The sequence below is a fragment of the Lonchura striata genome, chromosome 17, assembly GCF_046129695.1.
Source record: "Lonchura striata isolate bLonStr1 chromosome 17, bLonStr1.mat, whole genome shotgun sequence".
Taxonomy (NCBI): Eukaryota; Metazoa; Chordata; class Aves; order Passeriformes; family Estrildidae; genus Lonchura; species Lonchura striata.
This window is the reverse complement of record NC_134619.1, coordinates 745,149-771,694: the sequence shown is the minus strand read 5'-3', so window position 1 is coordinate 771,694 and position 26,546 is coordinate 745,149. Positions and strand designations below refer to the sequence as shown.

General features: G+C 52.6%; 1 protein-coding gene across 2 annotated transcripts in view; it reads left to right on the top strand.

The window, feature by feature from the left end:
• Window positions 1-2,519: 2,519 nt before the first annotated feature.
• Window positions 2,520-26,546, top strand: part of KCNB1 (potassium voltage-gated channel subfamily B member 1) — a 100,700-nt gene continuing 76,673 nt past the window's right edge. The window contains exons 1-2 of one of the 2 annotated variants that reach the window (XM_021539216.3): window positions 2,520-2,537; window positions 4,202-4,864. In XM_021539216.3, coding sequence (XP_021394891.1) covers window positions 4,298-4,864 — 567 coding nt within the window. In that variant the 5' untranslated portion in view covers window positions 2,520-2,537; window positions 4,202-4,297. Of the gene's footprint in view, window positions 2,538-3,260; window positions 3,351-4,201; window positions 4,865-26,546 lie in introns of those variants that run through there. The other variant, XM_021539215.3, reaches the window with a different exon arrangement.

The window sequence follows — 26,546 nt, the reverse complement described above, 5'->3', positions numbered from 1 at the left end:
GCTTCCCGTGCCCCTCAGAGTCATCCTCACCAAGAAAGAGGGAAGGTGGGTCTGACAGAACCATCCTGGGAAGAGGAGCCAGGGGCCAGTGCCTGTGCTCAGTGGGCACAGACAGAGCCTGAGCAACCACGGGAGGAGATGCACGTCCTGGGAAAGGCTGTGCCAGGGGGAGGGCTGCCAGAATATTCTCTGGTACCCGATGTGTGCACAGGCACCTCTCCTGCCCTCCTCCAGAGCGGTGCCAGCCGAGCAGGGCTGCAGCTCTGCCAGCCCCTCCTCGGGCAGCAGCAGGGAGGGAAGCCAGCCTGGAACGAGGGGGGTTGGGGCGCCCCAGGACTTCAAAACGCATCCAAAAAGTTTACACAAGCTGAAAACTTCAACTCTTTATCTTTCCTTAAGGTTCATTTTTGGATCATATTTTGCTGCCTGCTTCCAGTGTTTCCCCCTGGTATTCCAGTATTTCCATGCTCCTGGGCTCTCAGTAGCACAAGCACTATCTATCTCAGTTCTTTTTGCACTTTTCAACACTTGTTGTGGCTCTCTGCCAAGGAACCTGATAATTTTTTCCCATTTAAGGGAAAGAAATTTGGGCTATAAAATAAAATCTTCATTGCACCTAAAGTGTTTCCAGTCTGGAAAGAAAACCCCTGGAAACTGAGGGAAGTCTTAAAGGGACATAATAGGCAACACTCTGCAACAGAGGCAGTTTATTGTGCATGATTGCCTTTCCCACTCCCAAAGACAAGCACAAGGCCCTCGGGCTGCAAGAACACTATGGGTTATTGTCACCTCTCGGAGCTCGTCTCAGAATGTGAAACTCAGCAATGGGGAGCCAGCCAAAACTCGGGGCCACCAAAGCTGCTGCTCCCCTCTCTGTGGGGACCCCCTGTCCCCACGCCACGGCTGTGCCGGGGCTGGGCCCAGCTTTGCGGTCAGGCCGGGAGTTTCCTTTTCTCACAGCCCTTTGTCTCCTGCCAGCAGTGAACGAGGCAATCCAGCCTTCCCTCTCGCCTCACAGGACGGACAGGAAGATGCTGGACCATCCCACGGGCTTTGGGAAGATGTGATGCTTTTCCTTGTGCAGGCAGAGGAGTCACTGCAGATCAGCAGAGGGACATTTATTTCCACATTTAGGCTCAGCCTATTTCCCTCTCATGTTTAGCTCAACAAACACTGCCTTGCAGACCTGCTCTGCCCGGCAGTGAAATCCAGATATGTCTGTGCCACTGAATGCAAGCCCAGGAGAACACCTCTTTGCTGTGCCCTGCGTATTTCCTCTGATGTTCTCAGGGTTTAAGGTGTTTCCTTGTCAATAACTGCTGTAATACCCGGAGAGAAACAGGGCTTGCACAAACTGCATCCAAACATTTGGCTGGCTCCATAGGCTGGGGAAATAACAAACCATAAATTAAATTTGCAAAGCTCGCAGTACAAAAATATCAATTGAAATGTGTATCCAAACCAAGAGTGGGTGAAATAACCTTGGAGAAGAGCGAGAGGGATGCACATTTCTGCATCTTCAGGCCTGCAGTGCCCCTCGCTGACAAACTCTTTGTGTGGGACAAGAAATGCTGCAGGGAACAGATGTCCTGGGGGTGGAAACATCCTCTTCTCTCCCCAGACTCGTGGATCACCCCAGGCAGAGCCAGCTGGAGGGGCTGCCCTGGGCAGGGCTCCCTCTCCCAGCTTCCTCGGTACCATTTTCAGCACTGGCCAGCAGAGCAGTGTGGAAGGGGGGCTCCCAGCCCTGGGGGAGCCTGTGCTGCCCCGCTGCCCCTGTTCATGCCCCGCTGCTCGTGCCCCACTGCCCCTGTTCATGCCCCACTGCCCCTGCTCGTGCCCTGCTGCCCCTGTTCGTGCCCCACTGCCCCTGTTCATGCCCCACTGCCCCTGTTCGTGCCCCACTGCCCCTGTTCGTGCCTTGCTGCCCCTGTTCGTGCCCTGCTGCCCCTGTTCGTGCCCCATTGCCCCTGTTCGTGCCCCACTGCCCCTGCTCGTGCCCCGCTGCCCCTGCTCGTGCCCCGCTGCAGGGCTGCTCCTCCAGCCTCTGGGCAGAACACGCCAGTGCAGCGGCAGGGCAGCCTGCATGATGCAGGGAGGTACAAATGCCCTGCTAATAGCACCAAGGTGCCTCTCCCCCGTGATTTCACTGGTGAATCTGATGCACCTCTCTGCCAGACACAGGCAGAAGAAGCATAGAAAATGGGGGGAAGCAGCACTGGGGGTCACTTTTCCTAGTTAATCACATAAATTCAGACAGCTGGTTCCAATTTCAGGAACTTCACTAGAGTCCAGGAGCCACGAGCAATCAAGGCAAGAGGCCACAGCTGTGTACCCTAGGTACACCAGTCCAAACAGGTGAACAAATTAAGTGATAATAATTGGTGGTAATAGAGCTCCAGGCTGCTGCTGAGGGCCATTTTCCCTGGTGGGAGTGAAGGAAGGAGACAAGAGGGACAGCCTGGCAGAGGAACACTTTGGTTGCCGTGCTCTTGCCTGGAAAGTTGACGTTTTCTCTATTTCTGCTGTGTTTTCAGGTTAGTAAATGCTGCTTTACGTTATGTTTATAGCCCTAATCGGCAGCAGAGCTCCACTGCTATTCCTCCTGTCTGCTTCTGCAAATATCGGCAAGCAGCGTTGCGGGCTCGTTCCCCCGCCGAGGGGCAGCCGGGGTGGGGGCGAGGGCCCGCTTCTCCCTCACACCGGGGCGATGAGCACCGTCCCTGAGCTCTGCCGCCGCCGGCTCGGCTCGGCCCTGCCGGGCTGCCCGGCGCTGCGGCTCCGGCGGTGCTGCGGCCCCGGGAGCCGGCGGAGCGGGGAGCGGGCCCGGCGGAGCGGGGAGCGGGCCCGGCGGAGCGGGGAGCGGGCCCGGCGGAGCGGGGAGCGGGGCGGCCCCGCGCTGCAATGCTGGGCTCCGGCTCACGGTGGAGCTGCCCGGCCCCGGCCCCTCGGCCGCGCCGGAGCCGCGGGCTGCACTTGTTGCTCCATCCCCGCGCCGGGGCAGCGGCAGGGAGCGCCGGAGCGCCGGAGCCTCGCTTCGTGCTTCGTGCCTGCCCGGGGGGCGGGCGCAGACGCGGCTCCGGCGCCGGCTGTGGGTAGGAGCGAGGAGCCGCAGCCGAGGGAAGGCCTCGGAAAGCTTCCTGGCGGAGGACCCGGTTTACCTCGCTTCCCTCCCCTCCCCCTGGGCTCCGCGGACCGCCGGGAGCGCCGCCGCCATCCCTCCGCCCCGAGGCTGCCCGCGGGGGGATGCGAGCGGGGCCGCCCCTGCCGCCCGCCCCGCCGCAGGATGTAGCCGCCCTCGGCCCCGCGCACCCCGCACCGCCTCGCCGGGAGCCCGCAGCAGGAGGAAGGTGAGGGCTGCGCTCGGGCCGGGCCACGGAGCCTCTCCCGGTGCGCGGCGGCCGGAGGCAGCGGCGGGGCTCCGCTTTTGGGGCAGGGGGGACCCGGGGCGGCGGGGCCGGGGCCGAGCCCCGCGCTGTGCCGGCTGTGCTCGGGGGAGCCGCTCCTGTCTGCGCCGGGGTTTTCTCTTCGTGCCATCTTGTGTAAGCAACAGTGCTCGGGGCTGTCAGGAACCAGCCGGCTCCCCGAGACAGGCTCGGGGTTTTTTTTTTTTCTGATTCCCGTTTTCGTTGCTTTCCCGGGTACGCAGAGACCGGTGCGGGGGGCTTGGGGGGCGTCCCTGGGCAGCCCAGAGAGGGAATGCGCGTCGTTAGAGTGGCTGCAAATCCTCCTTTTTCCCTGCCCCGGCTCTTTCCTCGGGAAATCTCTAAGGCTGGAGTTACTAAAAGCCTGCGCATCTCCCCGCAGCCTACGCGGCCGGGCAGGGCGGGGGGCGCCCCTGGGGCCGCTGGGGCTGGGTCGGGGGGACACGCGGGGTCCGGCGGGGCCGGGCGCTCCGGGACGGGAGCCCGGGGCCGGCGCATCCCCGGCCGGCGGCCCGGCGCCTCTCGGGGCGCATCGCCGAGCGGTGCTCGCGGCAGCCCGGCGCCCGGGGAGGCTCTCGGGGCCGGGCCCGAGCTCCGCAGCCCTCCGCGGCGGGGGAGCCGCGGCCGCCGCCCGGGGGAGCTCGGCGGCAGCGGCGGCCGCACGTGGCGCGGGCCGGGCCGGGCCGGAGCGGGCCGGGCGCGGTTCAGCACCGGCGGGCGGACAGCGCCGCCGCCCCCCCGCGGCGGGCGGGGACCCACGCCGGCCTCTCTTGCAGCTCCGGGGCATGGAGGGGACGGGGAGGTGAGCAGCGCCGGCCCCGCGCCCTGCCCCGCGCCGCACCGCGCAGCGTCCAGCCGCCGCGGGACCAGCGATGCCGCTGGGCATGAACAAGCATGGATCTCGCTCTACTACCTCTCTGCCTCCGGACCCCACCGAGATCGTCAGGAGCAAGGCCTGCTCCCGGAGGGTCAAGCTCAACGTGGGGGGGCTGGCCCACGAGGTTCTCTGGCGGACCTTGGACAGGTTGCCGCGGACCAGGCTGGGTAAGCTCAGAGACTGCAACACGCACGACTCCCTCATGGAGATCTGCGACGACTACAACCTGGAGGAGAACGAGTACTTCTTCGACAGGCATCCCGGGGCATTCACCTCTATCTTGAACTTCTATCGCACTGGCAAGCTGCACATGATGGAGGAGATGTGCGCCTTGTCCTTCAGCCAGGAGCTGGACTACTGGGGGGTGGACGAGATCTACCTGGAGTCCTGCTGCCAGGCCCGCTACCACCAGAAGAAAGAGCAGATGAACGAGGAGCTGAAGAGGGAAGCAGAGACCCTGAGGGAAAGGGAAGGGGAGGAATTCGATAACACTTGCTGTGCTGAGAAAAGGAAAAAGCTCTGGGACCTCCTGGAGAAGCCCAACTCCTCGGTAGCGGCCAAGGTAAGCGTTCCACATCTCTGTTGTCTGCTGGCTCGTGACTGGTGAAGCTTACCTGAGGTGCTGCCCTTGATTTAGTGTCTGGGCGCTTGTGGCTGGATGGATGCTGTGAGTGAAGGAGAGGAAGCCCTCTCGTACACAAATGAATTTCAATGGGTTTTTTTGGTAGTTTGGAAGGGATCTGGTTTGTGTCCCTGGGGCAGCCTGGGCTGCCCAGTGTGGGAGAAGCTCCTCTGAGCACTGGGTCAGCATGCAAAGACTGCTGTGGCTGGATATTTTAGACTTGTTACCCACTGGCCTGTGTTGGTGCGGTTTGCAATAGAGATTTCTTTGGGCCTAAAACATGTGAGACTTCTGCTGCCTAACCAAACTGGCTTTCAAGAAGCCACTTCTGCTTGAGCTCCTAGACCCAGGTGCAGTGAGGAAATAATGCCCTCCATTCCAAGGCTTAATTTAATTTTTTTTTGTAGTGAAATATGTATCAGTTATTTGTATCATGCACTCCTAGGCTGTGTGTCTGCTAAAGCTGGTGTTTGAATTTCATCCTTTCCCCGATTCCAGCCTTTAAGTCTTCCCTGGAAGTGATGCAGCTCTGTCAATAGCTGAAGTGCTGCTTACTCTGAAGTTGGTTCCAGTGGACAAATCTACTTGAAGGCATTTTGAAGATAAGATCCATGTTGGGAGAAACCAATGTCAGAGTTGGCTCGGATAATTTAGCTGCCTCATGTTAGTCACATTTTCTTTAGTGAGGAAAATCTCTGTGAACACAGTGATTCAGTAACCATGGGGACAAAAGTGAAGGGGGAGAGGTTGAAAACTGTGGGATGAATAACTGAAAAGCATGAGAGACTGAGCAGTAGGGACCAAAACTTGAATTTTCTGTATACCCACATCCTCACTGTATGGCAGAGAAGTCACAAGAAGCTCTGGCTACCTCTGTAATGCACCTCCCTCTGTACAAACATCTGCAAACGCAGACCTCGGCTCCATCCCTTGGAAGTCTGGCTGGGATGGGCTACTTGTGAAAACAGACTCCTTTACCTCTTCTTTTCTCTTCTCAAAATGCTGCACACCATGAACCAAGAGCGTGTATGAAACTTTGGGGAAGGGATTTCGTGAGGTATGGACTGGCTCAGCCCAGCTCGGAAGGGGAGGCAAGGACTGCCTGCTGAGCTCCTTATCACTTCTTTAATGTCAAACAGAGCCCCAGAGTGCCTCTATCTCTCCAGTGGCACAGATGACACCGTGATGAACACATTAATAATTTATAAGGCTCCTTTGGCACAGTCCTGGAATCCTGAAACACAGGCCCCAGGCTTTGCTGTCTGTGGCACTGACTCAAAATCCATTAGAGACTGTTGATGTTCATGATTTATTGTATATGAGCAAGGGTCATTCTTGCCAAATAAGTGTCTTTTGTGATTTATAAATGAAATACTCTAGCTTCATTTTCTGAGAAAATTCTCAGAGTAAGTGCACTCAGCATTGCAGGCTCTGGATTAATTGAGAGGGAATGGTAATGCATCATTACCCTTAGCATTTAAAGCTGCCATTCTGTGCCTTCATTACTGCAATGAAAGTGATGCTGCGTGCTCTCAAATCCTCAACTATTCCAGCAGTTCCCAAACACAGGTTCCCACTCGTTTCATGTGTTAGCAGGGCAAGCAGGCCTGATGAACAATTAGCTTAGCAGGCAGGGACAGCAGTTCTGCTAAGCCTATTCTTTATCCGATTTGCTCCCTGCTGGTGGATTGCCTTTCCCTCGTGCCAGAGAATGCCCTTAGCTTCGATCACCTTCCCGAGAATTCAATCCACATTCAATAGGTTGGACTCGCCCTTCAGCTCCTGGGGAAGGACACGGGGAGGGACTGGGCAGCCTGGCCCGCTCTGCCCTGTCCAGCTGTGCCAGCTGTGCCCGGGCTCCCCGGCAGGGTGTGTGCCAGGCTGAGCCCCGGCTGGCAGCTCCTGGCCAGCCTTCCCCAGCTGCAGCTCCTGCAGCACCCGTGCAGAGGCCAGGGGCCTCTGGAGCTTCTGTCACCTCTCCTGCAGCTCAAACTGCTCCTGTGGAAAGGGACCACGGTAAACTGCTGTGAGCTTTGATGTCACGCGAGGTCCTTAAACCGCTGCTGGGGAAATCTGAGCCACTCTTGTTTATTTTATCTCTTCAGATTTGTTCCACTGAGTGCAAAGGGTTTTCCATGCAACAGATACAAGACACCTTTATGTTCTCTGTTTAAGAAGTGCAGAAAATGGGTACAGGTGCAGGTTCTCCTCCCAACCCAAACCAGGCTCTTTGGCTGTACTTTAACATTTTCTGCACAGCACCTCACCCCTCCATACCAGCTTACTCCTGGGTTGTACTGGGACCAGTTAAACAGAGTTGGGTTTTATTTGCTTGGTTTTCAGGGATTTGGGTTTGCAGATTTTTTATTTTTGGGTGCTTTTTGTTGGTTTTGTTTTCTATGGGTTTTTTTTTTATTATTTATTTAAACGGGACAATATGTGGCATACCCCAGGATGTAAAACACCACTCAAATAAGAGAAGGAGAATCCCCCAGACCTTCATTTTTGTTGCTTTCTTATCCCCTGGAGATTTACCTGTATCTTCTGGTTACTCTGTCTGGCTTTTAAACCAACCATTGTGGCAAGCAGGGTCTTATTTATGTGTGAGGCTTTGTTGTGAGCCTTGGGCCGGGGTGCTCTGTGCTGCCCTGCACTCACTGCCCAGAGGGAAACCCCTGTGCACAGAGTGCAGCACTCCAGGGACTTGGTCACTGGCAAATGGAAAAAGTAGCAGGCAGTTATTAACTAAAACTCTGCATCCATCTCCTCCTAACCTTAGCACATATTTTAAAGGCTCTGATTCTCCCATTTCCTGTGGTTATTTGCCTGCCTGAGAAACTTTTCACTGCAGGTTTTGTGGATGCTTTCTCCTCTTCGTGCAATCACTGTTTTTGTATGTTCATGCTTATTTTTATCCTTCTCCCAGTCTGCTCAATAGTTCGGTGGTTGAGTCTTGGTTTTGTTTTCTAAATAGTATTCTTCACGTACTTTGGTGTACTCACAACATCCATTTTTAACCACAGAGGACTCTGGTGCTCGCTTCTGTCATGGTTTACTCTAGAAGCTGACGAGGTGCAGATGTTTTCTGGAGTAGCTCTTACACTTTGTTGCATGGCAGTTTTCCTTTCATCAGGAAAGAAAAGCAGCTCTCCAGAAGCCAGGCAGAGCTGCTGCTTTTCCTCGGGTGTAGCGTCCATGCCAGGGCAGTAGTGGTTAGCACAGCTCCAGCATTCTGGTTTGGGCTTTTAATCCTAATTGCTCCTTCCCTTGCCAAGGCTAAGCTTGGGCAGCTGGTTCCTGTCACCCTCAGCCCAGCTACCAGTCCTGGCTTGCCAAAGTCCCACCTGAAGCTGCTGCTGCTTTCACTAACCAAGGCTGGTTAGGATGCACGGGTCACTCACCTGCCTGGCCCCTGGGAGAACCAGCCTAGCTGTAATTCCAACTGGACTTCATGTGCTAGCCTTTAAAAATAGACTGCAGTTTTTTGAGCTCTCCAGTATAAACAAATTAGACCAGCTCAACATCTTAGATGAATGTCTATGGTTCTGGAAATTCTCCGATCACCTGGACCTTTCAAGCAGCTCTGCAAGAACATTGTCCTTTTTGCTTCTTAAGAGAAAAGTCTTTCTTTTCCTCCTTTAGTCCTTACAAATGATTTCCCCGATCAATATTTGAGCAATTAGTGTTGCATGGGGTGTGGGGGGGAAGTCTGCTCGTCTTACAGACTCCTCTGCATGTGCTGGTTTCATCTATTTTTCTCTTGCTGTCCTGAAGGCTGAGAAAAACACGATGACATCACCCACTTTGCAAAAAGCTTCTCTGCATATCTGCATGTCAAGTAGGATGTGCACTTCCTTTCCTCCTCGCTGCCTCCACTTCCCACTTGTCCCTGTCCTGTTGGGAGCTCAGCTGCAGTGATCTCTCCCTTCTGACAGGCTATTTCTTATCCTTTCCCCTGCTCCTGCTATGCCTTTGCCAGTGCAATAATATCACATTTATCCTTGAAAACATGCAACTCCAATTCGGTAATCTCATTATGCATGCCTCTACATTCCTCGAACAGCTTTTCTCTGCTGCCCACTGCTCTCTGCTGCTAATCTCTGGATGCATTGCTCGGGGACTGGGGAGGATGCTCTGTAAGCTCTTTTCTTATTATTGTTGATAGTAGTGACAAAATAAGAATGATAAAAGCCTCTTGGAGATGCATTTGCTACATCTAGAGCGTTCTTCCCCCACATGGGCTTTCTATTCCTGGCCCTCCCTTATGGTGTGCAGTTTTCATTCATCTCTAAACCTGCCTGAATTTAGCATTTGGCAGAGGAAACCCCTCTCCCGAATTGCAGGGGTCACATCTCAGCCGTGCCCTGTCTGTCTCCAAGGGTCCCATCACAGGGCAGATGCTGACTTTGACTATTAAAGGCAGGTTGCCCATATTTTGCCTCCATCTGTAACTTTTTTTAGTGTAATGCAGCTACTGCCTTGGCTTTTTTGCTATATATAGGAAACTTTTTCCCTTCGTCCAAAATGAACTCATATCTTCAGAGATCCTCAAAAGCAGAGCCTCATTCCAAAGCCTGTCCCCTGGGTTCAGGGATTTGCCACTTTGGTCTGTAGCTTATTGCTGGGCTTCTAGCACAGCCTGTTCTCTGGACACACAAGTGATTTCTGTTCTGGATCAATCTCTTTTCATCCTGCAGCTGCTTTCTGGGTCTTGTCCTTCCAGTGGACTTATCTTTTGTCTGGGGAGCCCTAATTCCTATGTTTAGTTCCCTGCAATGTTCTCTGTGTCTGTCTCACCGGTGGGCCTGCCCTCAGGGTATTGCTGTGCTGGGAGTTCCCAGAACTCCTCTCCATGACAGCCTCCCCAAACTCCCAGCTGGGGGAGAAAGCCCAGGCACACCCCAGGAAATCTCCAGCTTGGCAGCTGTGTCCTGTGGCTCTTTCCTGGCTCTGAGTGACTACAGGGAGTCCTGGCCTGCCTCCTGCAGGGGATGCATGTGCCAGCAGTGAGCTTGTTCCGAGCTCTCCAGGTGGGATCCTCACCTGCCCGAGGGGATGCTCGCCCCAGAGCTGCTCTTTCAGCCCGCAGATCCAGGCAGGCTGATCCTGGCACTCCTTACTGAGGATGCCTTGGGTCCAGCTGTTTCCCATGCAAGCCTGCAGCTCTGTGGTCTCCAGAGAATTCTATCAAAGGGAAGTTAATTGCTGGGCCCTGTGTTTCGTTTGATGCACTTGCCATCCAGGCTGTGGAGTACCAGTGTGCATGCGCACGTGTATGTTGGCACGCTGCTGGGTTTTAACTTCTCAAACTCCCTGCTAGGGGAGCCTGGAGTGACTTTGTGGTCCTGCCTGAGCAGCCACATCTGTGAGAGCCTGCCTGCCTCTGGAGGAAGTGACAAGCTTACATGCTTGGGCTGAATTCCTTGGAGGACGTGTGCTATAGAAGTATAGTTGATGCTATTTTTAAAGCACCAGCTCTCATTTGTACCTTTGGAAAAAATCTCTGAGAAATTAATTCCCCTTGCTGCTCAGTGTTCTCCTATCCTGTTCAGCCTGAGAGCAGACAGAGTTTGAGGTGCCAGCATCACCGGTCAAAAAGTAAAAAATCTTGCAACAATGGAAAATTCCTGTTTTGTTCAGCTGTAACTGCAGAGGTTTAGTAGTAAAGGGATTCAGAAGAAAAGTGCTGGGCCCAGCCCCCAGGATGTGCTGGTGTGCTGTAATGTGCAGCTTTGGCAGGGACCTGTGTGAAGAACCTGCACCCGTGGCCAGGCCCTGCCCTGTGCTGGGCACCACCCTGCCCAGAGCTGCTCTGCAGAGCCACTCCAGAGCTCTGTGGAAAAATCCATTCTTCTCTCAACTCTCCTTACACGCTGGATAAACATCCTTGCCATCACAGTCTTCCTTTTACCCATTTCTCCAATCACAATTTCCTTCTGATTCCTCATGATGTGAGTGCCCCCATGGAGAGGACTAACCCGATGCTACTTTTACAACATGAGCGTTGCTATTTGTCATTGCTAATGGCAAAATATTTATGTCAAGGAAAGTTCACAGCTGATCACTTGGGGACTGTGTTTATTGTAGGAGCTGTGATTTACTCTGTGGAGAGGCCTGGCAGCAGCAGAAGCACAATGGGGCTGCTGTGTTTGAGCGAGGCATTAATCTGAGCCTCCTCTCAAGGAGCTCTGTGTCCATGCTGCCGTGTCAAGGAAGGTGAGGCTCAGCTGTGATGAGAGCCGTGTGGTTTGGCTCCTGGACCCGCTGGAGGCTCGCTGCCTCCTGGGCAGGGCTGGTTTCTGGGGTTCCCAGCAGCCGGGGCTCGGGGCAGGCTCTGGGGCCAAGGGGTGGATGGGCTCCAGGCACTGAGCAGCTGCTGACATCTCCCTGCCCACAGCCCGCTGCCCAGGCTGCCTTGGCACCCTTCATCCCGAGGCTGGCCTTGCCCCGAGCTCCGTCCCTGGGCAGCAGCCTCGTGTTTCCCTCCTGGCATTCCCAGTTCCTCAGAACAGCAGCCATAAACCTCCCTGTGAGCTTCCCCCTGAGCTGGCCTGGTCTCTGCTTTCTCTTTCAGCCTCTCCTGTCTCCCACACCCCTGGCACCTGCTGAACATGTTTACCAGCAGACCCCGGTGAGGTCTTGTTGTGATTTCTAATGAGGAATTGCACCCTTTATTATAGGGACCGCCTGGAAGAGGGCTGAGGTGAGCACTGTGCCTTGGTGCCTGTCTCTGGCCCCTCCCCAAGCACTAGATTCCCAAGCAGATTTATTTTCTAGGTCCCCAGTAACAGCAGCAGCCCCAGTCCTGCTTCTGTGGAGGGTAAAACTCCCAGTGAATGTATTGGGAACAGATGAGTATTATAGTGTCTGTGCTCATCAAGCAAAGCTCTCAAAGTGCTTTGAAAAGATGGATTAGTTAAGGCCAGGACAAACCTGTGATATATGTATTATCCCCATCTTAAGGTGAAGAGGTGACCATGGCCCAAGGTCAGCGAGGAAGGCTGGGCAGGGCTGGGGGGTCCTGGCTTTCCAGTCTCCCACGTCACCAGGACTTTCTCCTGGTCTGGATGAGCTCCCCGTGGTCCCTGGCACTGCCCACCCAAGGTCTTACAGAGGAAAGGGGCTGGCAGTTCATCCCAGGGGATGGAGGGAGAACAGCCACTCGTTTAAGCAGAGGCATTCCCACTGAAATGAGCCCAGGCTGCACGGGAAATGCTGGAAGCCTTTGTCAGGTCTGAGGCATGAGTGCTTACAGAGGAATAGCAGGTTTTCCTCTGCTGGGTCTAAAAGCAGAAGCTCTGCACTGGGGTGTTTCCATGCAGCTCTGGCTCCAGGGAGGGGATGCTGCTGAAGTGGTTTGAGCAGCAAGGGAGTGCAGATGTCAGACTAACACACAGAAAAACCTGTGGTGTGAAATGATGAAATAAGTCATAATGCAGAACTGCTGCACTGTACATGGATATGCATGCACATCCATCAAACCTGCCTGTCCGTTTGGGGAATCCTTTTTACCAAACTTAACCTCTGTAAGGAAGTTGTTTATTTTCAATGAAGGGCTAATCTGTGCAACCAGCTCTGCTTTGAGCACAGCAGATGCAGTGGGTGACCCAGGTGTCACTCAGCAGGAGTGGTGTCTCCTCAGACAGAGCTCAGAGCATGGCTTGGCCAGCCTGGCCTTGAAGATGGGTTTGCATTTTTGGGTGTGTTCCCCCTTCCTTTATTCACAAGTCTCTCCCAGTCCATTGTGATTCCTGTGAGGCTGTGCTGGGGTTTGCAGTGATTCTGGTCCAGGGATGTGGACTGCTGGCCCAGGGGCTCTGGGTGATCTGTGCCCCTTCCCTGAGCTGCTGGCACTGCAGGGGGGGGACGGTGGCTTTAGCTCTTGGTTTGTGTTTGGGCAAGATAAATGAACAGCAAAGCCAAAACCAAGCACTTGTTGGTGTTCAGCTAATACTGGCAATGTCCATCAGGTATCTGTGTAATCTGATAAAAAATCTATGTCCCTAATGAAAGCTGGTGAACAGCCAAAGCAAATTGAAGGAACAATTTATTTGAAAGTTCTTTTTTTCTGCTGTGTATAATCAGTTACTGTTATTATGAGTTGAACTTACTCAATACTGTTTGGACTAGGATTTGTGCAGAGTCTCTGGCCAAAAGCACAGATTAGTTTTGTTTTATTTTATATAAGTCCATTTGCTCTTGTTCATTTTTCAACAAAATGGAGCTGTAAATCTCATTTGCAGTACATAAACAGCATAAGCACCAGAAACGCTCTCTCATTGGTACAGATAGGCAAAATGCTTCTAAAACATGATGATGCTTACCAAATGTTCAGATTCAAAATTCCTTGTGGATATCTTTTTGCAGAATGAGGGTTTTTTTTAAGAGAATAAATCAAAGGTGTGAGTAAGGAGGTCTGTTGCAGTGTCACCACCTGAAGTCTTTTGTAGGGGCAGGGACTACAGCAAGCACCCTTCCATGGCAAGGAATCTTCCCCACATGCCAGCTGAGCTTTGCTGGGGTGGTTCCATGGCACCCAATGGCAGCACAAACAGGGATGGAAACCTGCAGTGGCACAAGGCGCCAGAGGCAGCAGCTGGGGTCCCTGAGGCCCCTTCTGTGCCACCACATCTCTCTTCTCCTGTCCTCCTCCGCAGTGCTGGGGTGTCTGTCCAGCCCTGGCTGTCCCTGTCCATCCCAGGGCATCGTGTTTGTCCTCCCAGCTGCCCTGTCAGGCAGAGCCGTGGGATTGTTTATTGGAGAGGGTGCAGAGGCTTCCCAGGGCTGAGATGGAGAAAGGGGCAGAGCTGTAATTCACCCCTGATCTCTGGGGCCCCCTTTCCCTGCTGCAGCTGGCTGCCAGCCATAAGTGTTCAAGAGCAGCTGGAACACACGAGAGCTGACCCCTCCTGTGCAGCTGCCCAGGAATCCATCTGAGGTTGGCTTTCTTCGTATTTCTGGGAAGCAGGCTTGTGTCTGGCAGGTTCTCAGCTCTGAAAAACTTGGTTCACACGGCTGTGATTCTTCTGTTTGTTTGAAAATGTCCATCTCTTGCTCTGCACACTTCATTGCTTCTGCAGCACATGCTTTTGCCAACCATAGTGACCACACATTAAATAAACTCTCTACTGCTTGTAATTGGTGCATTTGGCCACTTCCACTGTCAGCAACGTCTGCAACATCCTTGTACTTCTCCATAACTGGCTACTCCCAAAAACCATGGATTGCTCAAGTGTCTGGGCTGACGAGGAGTGGAACTCGCTTCCTCAGGCAGCATTTGCTGCCTGCCTTCCTGGTGGAATAAACTTTCACTCCTGTTCACTTACTCATGAATTTTTGGGAAATCTGTCCTTCATAGCATAAAAGTTGAATCTTTTTAGAAAATAAAAGGATAAAAAAAAAGGAGCATTGTCTTCCCTCCTGTCAATGTGCCAGAAGTTTATTAATAATACATAATAATTATATGTTGCGCTTCCTAGCTGCTTTCATGTGAGGATCTAAAAGTGCTTCACAAACATTAATTAAGTAATCCTCATGCCTGCCTGGTGCAGTAACTCTTGCTATCAATCTGCTCTGAAATATGACAGTGCAGCAGACACAGTAAATAAGAACAGCTCCCAGAGACAGGCCGGAGCACAGCTGGCATGGAAAGGCAGAGCAGGCTGGAGCAGATGCCAGCAGCTTCCCTGCCAGGGCACCAGGGCTGCTCCCTCCGGAGCCCTGGGGCACTGGACACAGACTGGACACAGCAGAGAGGAGATTTTCTTACCAGTGCAGAATTTTCTCTGGTGGCAAGAGGAAAGTTGTGACTGGCAGCAGATCCTGTGTCCTGGCTGAGAGCAGCAGAGCTGGTGGCAGCAGCCCTCCCTGAAGCTGCCTGGGCAATGGCATCGACTGATCCGTGCTCCAAGAGAGCCCCTGTTACCCTGGGCAGGAGGGGTCCTCAAGGCGTCCCACAAAGGGTCTCTTTAACCCTCAGCTGGCCACCCAGGGGACCTTTGCAGGTTTCATGGTGTCCCCACAGAACGCTGCTCCTTCTCTTCTGCTCACAAAGCTCCAGGAAGTGCTGCAGGGGTGGGCTGCAAAGCTCACCCAGTCCTTTCCTCCCGGTCCTCGGCCTGAGCTGCAGATGTTGTCAAAGAGTTTTTGAGGGCCAAAAGCCTGGTGCATTCTTCATGCCACCCAACAGACCCAGCACTGGGTGTGTGCTCTCACCCCTCCTGGCTCCAGGCTCCTGCCTGTGGCTCAGCAGGACAGGGCACTCCTGGGCTGTCCTGACCAGAGATATTTCCCCTAAATGTAGGATGTGCTGCATTCCAGAGCACATCAGGTATCAGAGTGCATTTTGATAATGGACATGTTTGTGCTCTCTCTGTCTGTGTTTACACACAATGTTATTCTATAGGTGTAACTTTAGACTTCCTGCAATCCCAGGGAATGGTTTCATTTAACATCTGCAGCCCTGGCCAAAGCTCCAGCACACTCCTGCTCAAATATCAGATTTTCATCATGCTAGGCAAGTGCATCAGGTCTCAGCAGAGGGGTTTTGGCCTCTCTTTTCTCTCTGCTGTGCACTGGGGCAGGTGCAATTGCATTATTTTTGCCCATTCATTAAGCTAAAGAACACATTTGATGAAGTTTCTGGCTACGAATGAATGTCCAGGAATGAAACCCACTTGACTTGATAGTTATTTTTAAAGATGCTCTTAAGAGCTTCTGTAAAGTGGCTGTGAAATACATCTTAGTTTGCACTGTCTTCCGGAAAATTTGCTTCATGGTCCAGATAACTTGAGCATGGCGATGCCACTTCCAGGAGTTATAGATGTAATGAATTTAATCCATAAACTCTTTGTAGGAAGGTCTGTGGTTTTGTTCCATGTTTACATAGCACTAAGTACAGCAGGGTCTTGACTCCCAGCTCGTGCATGCTGCCCCAGAAGGAGCAATAAATGCGTTGTGCAGAGGAAGCAGAAGTGCTGTGGCCTCGCTCAGAGCCATGGGCAGGCTGGGCTGCTCGGGGGGACGTGCCCCAGCACAGCTCAGAGCCCCCGGGCTGGGGCTGTGTCCAGCAGGGCTCGAGCTGTGCTGGGCAGGAGGGGCACGGCTGCCCTGGCTGCCCCTGCCCCTGGCAGCCCAGCAGGGCACTGCTGGTCCTCTCCTGGCCTCGTCTGAGGGGGCTGTGCAAGGGAAGCTGGGCTGCACCCAGAGCTGCTGTGATTTCACGTGCAAATCAGGAATGTGTGAATGCGTCCTGAAGTTTATACAAGCAATTACGTAATCTGTGTGTGTAAAAGAGGATAATTGCGAGTTGTGTGAGGTGCAGTTGTGTGTGGAAATGGTCAGCAAATCAGAACCTTTCTGTTAGTAATTCATTATCCTGACAGAACTGAGTCTCTTCCTAAACTTATTCGTTCTTCCTTTCCCACCAGGTCCTTAGGCAGTTCATATCTTTGCTATCTAATCATCACTTATTGCCTATATTATCACCAACCTGTTGGAATAGTTATTTTCCTTAGCATATGCCAGAGGAATAAGCCTGGCAAAGGCTCCTTCTTCCTGCTCACAAAAATGATTTTTGCATTATAAGTACATTGGAAGTCCCTGTTAAAAAGGCTGTTTCTTTCAGTAAAAGTCCCTCACCAGTGACCTCCTTGCTGCTGTCCTTCCCAGGCTGTTTCTGATGAGTCCAGCAGCTCTGTGTGCTTGAACTCAGCTGCATGGCACTGCTCTGCTCTGCCCTCCCCAGAGTGAGAGGGGACAGCCTGTGGGCAGCTGTGGCTGCTCGTGGCACATCTGGCTCGTGGCTTTGCTCTGAGTTTCCTGCACCAACTCCAAGAGGGGAGTTTTAGTCTCTTGCGCCTCTGACCAACATCTACAAAGATCTCTCTTTGCTTTTGAGAGATTGAAAATCTGTCTTTGCTTCTCCCAGCCGTCTGGTCGGACTGCAAGCCTTTGGGCAGCACTGCTTTGCCCTGTTCTTGCACACCAGAGCCCGACTCACGGGCAAGCCAAGCACAGCCCGTGTGCTCACTGCCCCGCTGCTGCAGCACCATTTCCTCCTGTGCCCCCCGAGGGAAAGCAAACAAAGCTGAGCTTGGCCAGCTGTCTCCTTTCTGATTTAGTATCCTCGGTGGTCAACAGCTAATGATCAATCTCGGATGTCACCTCTTCCTCTCAGGCTGAGTCCCTAAACTGCAGGGATGTGAGAATGCTTTAAGTAAAGCACCAATCCCTGTGCCAAAAAACAGAGCAACTGTGGCAAGGCTCCAGCCTTTGCACCTGTTCTGGTTTGCTCTTTGTGTGAAGTGCTGCATAATTGTCTTCTTCATTAGCTGCCTGCTGAATTCTGCTTTGCGAGGGATTAAAAACTCCAATGAATATGGATTATTTCAAATGTTTTCCTTTGGGACACAGTACAGAATGGAGATTTTTGGAGCTGTATGTTTGTGTATTAACAAGGGATGGAGGATGCCTTCCCCCACGCTGTTTCAAAGTTGCCTCTTCAGATTAAGTGTCAGAGCAGACCCCTCCTCTGTGCCCCTGGGGGTACAGGGCTCTGATCCAGCCCACCCTGCAGCTGGACCCTTGCTAGGAGTGGGAAGCTTCAGCACACACATAAACTCAGTATTTGAGTGATCGCCTCAAAGTCAACAAGCCTTAAGCAGCTGCTCAACATTAAGCATGTAGCAGAGAAGGAGCATGTTATGGTGCAATTCAAGGATCTTTTCACTGAAATGGCAGGAGCGTGTGCTGATGAGGCTTCTATCAAAATAGGGACATTTTCCTCCTCCAGTTAAAATTTTTGAGTGCTTCAGGTTAATGTGATATCTACAACATCCAAGAAGTCTACAGAGATTTGTTTCTGTGGAACAGATGTTTAACAATCCAAATTTTATTTAATGTTTCTGTCTGTTTGGGCACTTTCTCATCATCTGCTTTTTGTGCCTGTAGCTGTGACAGTGCTGGGCCCAGGAGCTGTGAGAAAAGCCTGACACAGGCAAGGAAACCTGTTTTTTTTCCTCCAATTCAGCAATCAGTCTGCCACCGCACATTCAGCTCAAGTCCTTCCCCCTCCCTGGTGAAGGCAACATTTGATTCTCTCTCCTCCTGGCATTGCAGAGCCATTGCAAGAGAGGGAGGTGAGCTTCTTTGTGAGCCCATTGGGAAATGCCCTCCCAAAGCACCCAGCACGGCCCCTCTGGGAGCAGAAATCCACCTGCAGCCGCCTCTGGCCAGGCTTCCCCAGCACCAGGGTGGGCGTCCTTGCCGGAGCTGGGCTGGCTCCACAGCCTGGGGGGCTCGAAGCCTTCTGCTGTTCTGAAGTGTTAGCTGGGGAGAACAAAGGAATAAACGTTCTCCAGGAGCTTGAGCAGGGGCTGGGGGGTCCCAGGGAGCACTGCAGCCACAGGCACAGCCAGGCCCTTCTCACAGGTCACAAATGCCAGCCCTGAACTGGCTGTGGTACTCTTCCTCTCCAGGTGAGCAATCACATGGCCATAAAATTCAGTCATGTAAACAAGGCAGACGTGGTCAGAATCCTCTTTGGACAGATTTACAGCCTGACTGTGGAGCAGCAACCTTGCCTGGGCTTTGTGCCAGCAGTAATTAATATGCATCCTGGGCTCTGTTTTCCTTCTGGACACTGTCCTTCTGCGTGCTTGTGTGTTAGACTGTAAGCACGAGTCTGTTGTCTGCTGGGAGAGACTTTCCTGGGGAGGCTGTGCTGGAAAGCTCTGGCCCTGCAGACTGTGTGCAAGTGGGGGAGAGTGAATAGCCAAATTTGGGAGAGCAGCACTTCCCCAGCACGTGTAAAGCCTCCAGGTAGCTGGCACTGGGTCTCTGTGCAGTGATCATCATACAGACAGTCAGTGTTTGCTGTAGTTTCTGCCTACACTGAGATGAAGAGGTTGCTGGAGGAAGCACATCTGCTGACACTGAGCAGAGCTCTCCAGCTCCCTGCCCTGTCTGTGCTGTATTTCTGGGAGGCCGTGGTTGTGCTCAGCTGCAAATGCCTACACCAAAGCTTTGAACACAACTTCCCTGCTGCTTATTTACTCCAGCCCAATTAATTCAGCCAAACATGTCCACGTATGCTTCACTCAGTGAGGGCTTGCATGGGGTCTGTACGTCCCCCCAAAGCTGACTAAAGCTGTGCTGGGCTTTGCTGGGCTTTGCTGGTGGGGATCTGTGCCAGGGAAGAGCTGGGTGTCTACTGACACTGCCTGGAGACCGCAATGAGAAACCAAGGTGTCACATGGATTTGTCTCAAATAAACCCTCCTAGCAACAGTGGGGCCAGCAGGGTCCCATGTGCCCCAGACTGGCAGGACACCAGCTGAGGGTGGATCCCGTTGCCTCAGTATTTACCTCCTGCCCTGAAACGCTGGGTGAAGCCACCATTTTATTTTCTTCTCTGGTGCCTTTTCTTGGAGCAGCGTTGGTGTCCTTTGCTCCCCTCCTCACCAGGTGTTCATCCCCAGAGGTGAGCACAGGAGGCACCTCCCCTCCCAGCTGCCCACACTTGCCATTTTTCAGCCTTTGCTCTCGGGTCATCTCTTGGGCATTCATTTCAAAAACTTTGAAAAGTAATGAAGGAATTAAAGAAAGCACAGAGAGGGTAGACAAACTGACCCATTTTATGGATCATTTCAGTGCCATTCCCAGCACTGTTATTTAGCACAGATTTTCAACTTGGGCCCTCACTCACATGTGAAATCCATTCTCATTATCACCCTTGGAGTAAATCCCTCCCATTTCTCACAGTGCTCATGTATGAGGGAGTTTGGGCATCATGAGCCCTCACCCTCTGTTGGTAGGGTCACAGGATAAAATCTGTCTTCAGTTAATGACCAATGACCTTGAGCCATTCAAGACTGTCTGGCAAACGATGAGCAGAAGATGCTGGCACATTAAAATCTGTCACTGTCAGGATCTGGGTTTGCAGCAAGCCCAGTTGCATTGCTGGGTTGTTTGTCCTGTCATTAATGAGATTTCTCTGCCCTTTCTGTCTGGTTGGAAAACACAGTGCTGGTCAGCCAGCAATCCTAGAAACACAGTGCTTAACCCCAAAATCCACGTGGCTTCCTTCGACTCGGTGCTCGCTGTGCAATTTTGTGTTTTCCCAGCAGCAGGTGGCTGCACCCCCTCGGGTGGGAGAAGGGCTCAGTGGCACTTGCTGGGGCTCCCTGGTGCTGTGGGGCTGGTGGCAGCCGGGGCTTGGCTCTCCTTCAGCAGCGTGCAGGGACTGCCCGGGTGCTGCTCCGTGTGCTGGGGGACGGTTCCATCCTCAGCTGTGTGCTTGAAGCCAGGGACACTGCACTGCAAAGGTCGTGCCTGTGACTGAGGCGCTCACTAGGGCTGGGTGAAAGTCTCATGTAGCAAAAGATTCTGTGCTCTGTGACCACTGCACAGGGTCCCAAATAACTCGGTCAGGGGCCAGTTTTACAGCATCTGTAAAGGCCAAATTACTGCTTGGTAAAGAAACAGATTAGGTGAAAGGGTCTGGTTTTCTGATTGATGACTTAAGCTGTATTGACCAAATGACCGCCACTCTGAAAGGCTGGTTCCCATGGGATTGTCTGATACCTTCAGGGGAAAAAAAAGGAAATAAAAATAGTTTTTTTGGGTTCAGCAGTTGATGGTGTAGCAGCATTAATGCCAGGGCTTGTGTTCTGGTCAGGTTTGTACTTCCCCTGCTGCTTACAGAGCTCTCTGGTGGTTTGTGAGATTCCAGGTGAGGTGGCGAGGGACAGGTGGGCACTGGGATGCTCCGGAGGGCCGTGCCCACGAACAGCATTCCATCCATGCTGGCAAAGGCCTGAGGAAACTCTGCTCTGCTGGTGCCTCCATGTCTTCATCCCCACAGGGCCTCCCCACTGTGCCAGCACTTCTGCAGTGTCTGAGCTGAGCCTTCAGCCTCGCCCTGTGCTGCAGGAAAGCACCAAATTCTCTCCTTTCCCCGTGGCAGCCGAGCCCTCCAGGGCTCCTCACCAGATTCCCAGAGCAATTCAGGTCCTTGCACGGTCCCACACAGGCAGCAAGGCTTCTGAACTTTGGAAAGGTGCACAGAGTGTGGTGGCATGGCAATGGCAGGTTATTTGCTGCTTGAGGTGAGCAACGCACACTACATTCAAAATTACCAAACCAGTCTAAATATAGAGATAAGAGCAGGGTTGTAGTTAAGATTTCTGAGCAAATGCTTCCCCCACTGCTGGGGGAAGGCTATAAAAGTGCTTAAACTGTCAGATTTGCTCTTTTTGGATTTGTTGAATGATACAAGGAGGTTTGTGTGGAGTAAGGTGTTTATATTAGCAGCACTAACAACAGTGAAGGTCAAAGGCAACGTGGAGATGTTACCCGTAGGATCCGTCTTTAATGTAGATCAGCAGAATTCTAAAACTCTTCCCACTGCCCTCTTGTCTCCTTCCCATTATTAACACTCAGGGAGGTTCCTGGGAAAGGAGTATTCTTAAAATTTCATACTGTCCTATAGGAGCAAACCATGCCTGGGGCTCGCACCATTAAAGAGAGATTTGGAGTCATCGAGACGACACATGCCAAAGGCTCCTGAGCTTTTCAGAGAGCTGCTCATTGACTGCAGGACAGGGGTGTGCAGAAGGATTAGCATTCAGTAAATCCATCACAGGAGTACCAAGATGTTATTTCTTGCATTTGGAATATCCTGAAATAGCTCACCACTGTGGCAATTTTGCATCACCGATGTACTCTCAGATGGATAATGTGACTTTCTAGAAATGGATCGGATAAACTGAGCAGTTTTAAGAGTGTCTGCCTCTATTATTCATATATTTCCTTTCTTCAATTTGGATTCCAGGAGAAATAATAATATTCTCTAGGGGCACCATTCATTCATACGTTCACAACAGAGCCGGGGTGCAAGCACCAATAAAATACAACATTCTCAGTGAACAGCCTCAGGGGGCATGGCATCAGGCAGGTACTACCAGCACCTGAGAACAAAGTACACCTGGAACCAGATGCAGCTATTTACCAAAAGCTTCCAGAAAGCTAGCAGTAAAACTGTTTGTTTTTCCAGCATGTTGTGCACTCACTGCTATTTCTCTAGATGGAAGAAGCAATCTGAGACACTAAAAATACACACCTTAGACCAACAGAGCTTAAAATGATGCCAAATAAACAGTAACTCAAGGAAATCTTCCTCATTACAGTTTTATCTTCCGGGAGAGGCATGAAAGGTTTTAGGGCAGGATTTTGTGTAAAGGGGGCACTGGGCCGTGCTCTGGGGATGTCCCCTAGCAGAGAGGACAGCCGGGGACACAGCAGGACAGCTGCCCCCGGAGCTCTTTGGTGTGATGGGAGCAACAAAATCTGTCCTGGGAGATGAGCTGAGCTGTCAGAGCACAGAGGGGAGGTGCAGTCTGTGCTGTGCCCTGGGTACCTGAGTGCAGAGCACAGAGGGGAGGTGCAGTCTGTGCTCTCCCCATGGCACTCAGGTGCAGAGCACAGAGCTGGGCACGCAGCGGGGCAGCCCAGGGATGCTCCGTGCCAGGGGTGCCAGGGAGGGCAGCCAGGGCCCGGGGCTGGCTGGGGGCTCGGGGCACGGGCTGTGCGGGGACAGGCTGCAGAGGGGCCGGGAGGCAGGAGCCACGTCGCCTGTGTCCTGGGGACGGGGAAGGTCCCGCGGCAGCTGCGGGCTGTGAGGTGCGGTGGTGACATAGGCTGGCATTGTGTACAGAGCTGCAGAGCGGCTTTGAAGCACTGGTGTTCCCTGTTTCAGACCCAGGGACAATGGAAAAAAGTCACTTTTCCTAAAATAGCTAGCATGTCAAAACCCAGATTGTATTTATTGACCTTTCCAAAACCCATGAAAGAAGAGCTTTTACAGAAGTAGCCGCTGCCTCGTGCCCGGCTCCGGGGGCTGGGGAAGCGTGTGGGACCCAGCAGGGCTGCTGCTGGTATCACTGGGAGCCAGACATGGGATCTGGGCCCTTCAGCATGGCCTTGTACATAATTCATTGCTGTGTTTTTTTAAAAAGACTTTTGCTCTGTCTTGTGTCAGCCACACGCCTCTGACTCAGTTTAACTACTTATTCTTTCACGTAAGCTCTGCCCTTGTTCTGACAAAGGGTTTCTAGTGGTTCAGTTTTGTTACTAACAGGCTGTAGAAAGCTGTAGATGCAGGCATTATTTTCCTGGTAATGCAGAATTTCACTGTGCTGGGGTATTTTTTCAGCCTGTCCATCAGACAGATAGAACAGGCTCCTTTCTTCTCCACTGTCAGATTTTTCAAAGGCTCTTCCAAAGCAGGTGCATAAATTAAAGCAAAATAGAAGTCAGAAGTCAGAGGAAAACTCTTAAGTCTGTACCCTACTGTGAGGGATTATGGGGAGTGGAAAGTATGAGTCACAGCACGGCCACTTCTTGGAGCCAGAGCTAATGCGGCTCCCGCGGGGCAGGGCAGGGTCCTCAGGAGGGGCAGCCTGCTCTGCTCTGCTCTGCTCTGCTCTGCTCTGCTCTCTAAACCCATTTCTACTCCTGCAGATTTGATCACAGCTGAAAAAAAAAAAAAAAAAGGAAACATGTTGGTGAGATGTACATATCCTTTGATCTTTCCCTAAAGTCTGGTTTCTTGGCCAGATTTCCAGGTATTTCAGTACTGGGAACGTGGCAGTGTTTAAACACTATTTTGGCAGTTCAGCCGCTGTGTGCTCTGGGATTTATCCTGGCTGCCCTTTATCTCCGCAGCCACACTTGCACATGGAACCTGAATTAAATGCCCAGGGCTAAACCTCTGCCTCTGCTGATCCCTCCCTCGGTGTGACAGTGGTGCCCCTCGGCAGGGAGGTGGCTGCGCTGCTCTCCTGGATGCCTCACGGACATTCTGGCTAATGTTCCTCCCCTTGCACAGCACTGCACAAATATTGAGCTTGATAAATATTAACTGGGCTGATGAAGGTGCAGCGAGGCTGGAAGTCAGCTCTGGAGTGGCATTTATCTCCCTTAGTGCAGGGATGTTCAAGGGACATCTGGCACATCCCATACAGGCATCCATCCACACTCCCCAAACTGTGCAGCCATGACCTGAAATCAGAAATATTCCCCATGAAATTGGCCTTTTTCTGTTCTGCTCCCCTGCAATCTTTTTTTCAGCCTTTTCCCATCAATGTGCAGTTTTCCCATTAGGAACCTGTGGGATCCTGGCACACAGAGCCTTGTGTTTCACAGCCCCTCATGAGTGGGAAAGGGGGAACACAATGATGTTCTCTCCAAACCAAGGGCGGGTGGGTTTGCTTTCCTACAGCTCAGCTGAGTTCAAACCTGGTTCCTCAGTGGAGGGTGGATTTGGTTCCATGTGCACTGGCCAGGGGAGGCCGAGTCCCCAGTGCAGGTGTGTTAGAAGACAGCTTCAACAGACTATTTGGCTAAAAGGTTCACTTTGGTCCTATAGTGTTTGGAAGTTTTGTTTAGAAATGGGCATAATTATGGACAGGAGAGCCCTGTTGAGCAGTGTCCTTGCCAGTCTGGAATTTTGGTTTCAGAACAGCTGTCTGTAGGTTTCCACAGCATCTCAGACTTCCTCTTACAGGCTTTTTCTGTCAGGCACAGATGCTGCCTGCAGTTGACACAGGTATGTGCAGCATCAGAAAAGTGCCAGCAGACTTGCTGAGTCCCAGATTTCCCTCGGAGCTGGACAGAGGAGGACCTTACTGCTCCATCCTTCAGCAGCACTGTCAGAGTCAGGGCCCACCTTGTAATATCCTCACTGAAAATTTGGGATCTGCAAGCCAAGTGCAGTGGTCACTGCTTGGTAAGAGAGCTGCAGACGAGGGGGTCACAGGGGCAATACCAGCTTGGTATATGTGCAGGGGGGCAATGCCAGCTTGCTGCCGTCAGTCTGGACCTTTCATCCTTCCCAGCAGAGCAATCTGAAAGGGCAGAGACCAAAAACCCGCACTCAGTCTGTACTTCTGGAAATTTCTGAGGTTAGCAAGGACTGTCTCAGTCTCAACTTTGACAAGGACAGGTTTAATGGAAATGAAAAAACAACGCTTGTTTGTAGGGTTTGTCTTTTTACCCCAGGCAAACCCAGGAGATGGATTAAACTGAGGAATGCCTTGTTCTTCAGTTTATTCTCAAAATGTAACACACATCCAGAGGGATATAATTTTTCTGTTAAGTTTACCACGCTATCTTTGTTAGCTTCATTCCTGGTGATTCACTTGTCACAATAAGAACCTCAGCTGAGACACGAAGCACGGCAGCTCCGGCTCCGGGACGGCGTCGGGGCCGTCGGGGCGTCCTGGCTCCCGTCACCCCCGCGGCTCCTGGCCCCGAGCTCAGGCACGTGGGGCGGCTCTGGGAGCACGCCTGGACTCCAGCTCCGTGTGGGCAGTGACACTGCCCGGCCGGGCACCCTCTGCCATCCCCAGCGCTGCCCCGTCCCCTCCCACACTGGTGCCAGCGCCCGGACCCGAGGGCTCAGCGCCCTTGGCGGGGCAGCCGCGGCTCCACAGGGGCGGAACATCCAAGTGCCAGTTACCAAACCCCAGGGGTCCGAGGTGTGAAATTGTGGGACAGCTCGTGGGGTGCTGCCTGCCTCCCTGGGAGTCACAGTGACAGCTCTTCTGTCTGAGCTCTCGCCTTCCTCTGCCCCTTTCCCTCCATCCTTCCCCACCTGCATCTCCTTTATTTGCACCTGCCCAGGCCAGGCCAGGCTCCCCCCTGCAGCAGAGGGTTTGTGCCAGGCAGTTTTTGTCACTGACTGCAGTTCTGGCCTGCAGGTGCCAGGGCCTACCCTGTGACCCCCCTTTCCTTTTCCTTGCTCTCTTGTCCCAGCTGCGAGCGCTTCCAGCCCTGCTGTGTGCACAGCCTGTGCCGACTGATGCCAGCTCAGGGTCTGGCACAGCAGTGCCAGTGCTTGGGTAGCTGGAAAAAAATGCATTCTTTGGTATGATTTTCAGTGAGACAGTCCAGCAGTTCAAGGTTATGATGCAAATACTTTTCTGCCAAGGCTTACATCAGCTGTGCTGAGTTCACACGTCAGAGCAGTTGCAATGGTCTCCTTCGTGCTGACTAACACGATCATGAAGGCTGTGGCTGGTTCCACCTCTTCAGAGCTTGACTCACCAGCTTTGTTCAGAGCATCAGTTGCCAAATTTGAAGTTAGACTTTATGAATCATATTTATTTATATTAGGGTAGCACTTGGGAGGTCTAGTCCTGGGCCAGGAGCCTGCTGTGTTAGCGAGGTGCTGCACAGCATCCTGGCCCAAAGGCTTGTCTCCTGCTTCTGAGAGGAATGAGAAAGGTAGGGAAAGGCAGGAGTCAACCACAGACTGGGGAATACCATTTGTCTTCTTCCAAATCTTCAGAGGAGTTGCTGGGAAGGAGAGAAAGCTTTTGCTTTCCTGGATAGAGGATGGTACCACACCCCTGTGCTGCAGGGAAAATATTCCCTTTCCATACTGTTGCTAAGACCAGTTACTGGTGTAAGATGGATACAGGATTTTGTTCAGGTTATAATGACTCACAGCTTTAGTTCTTGGATTCTTATTCTCTCAACTGTGGCATCAAATGTGGGGTTTAGGTTTCATTGGCTTAACATGACTCTTTCATAGCAAAAACTTCTTTCTGAGGAGAAGA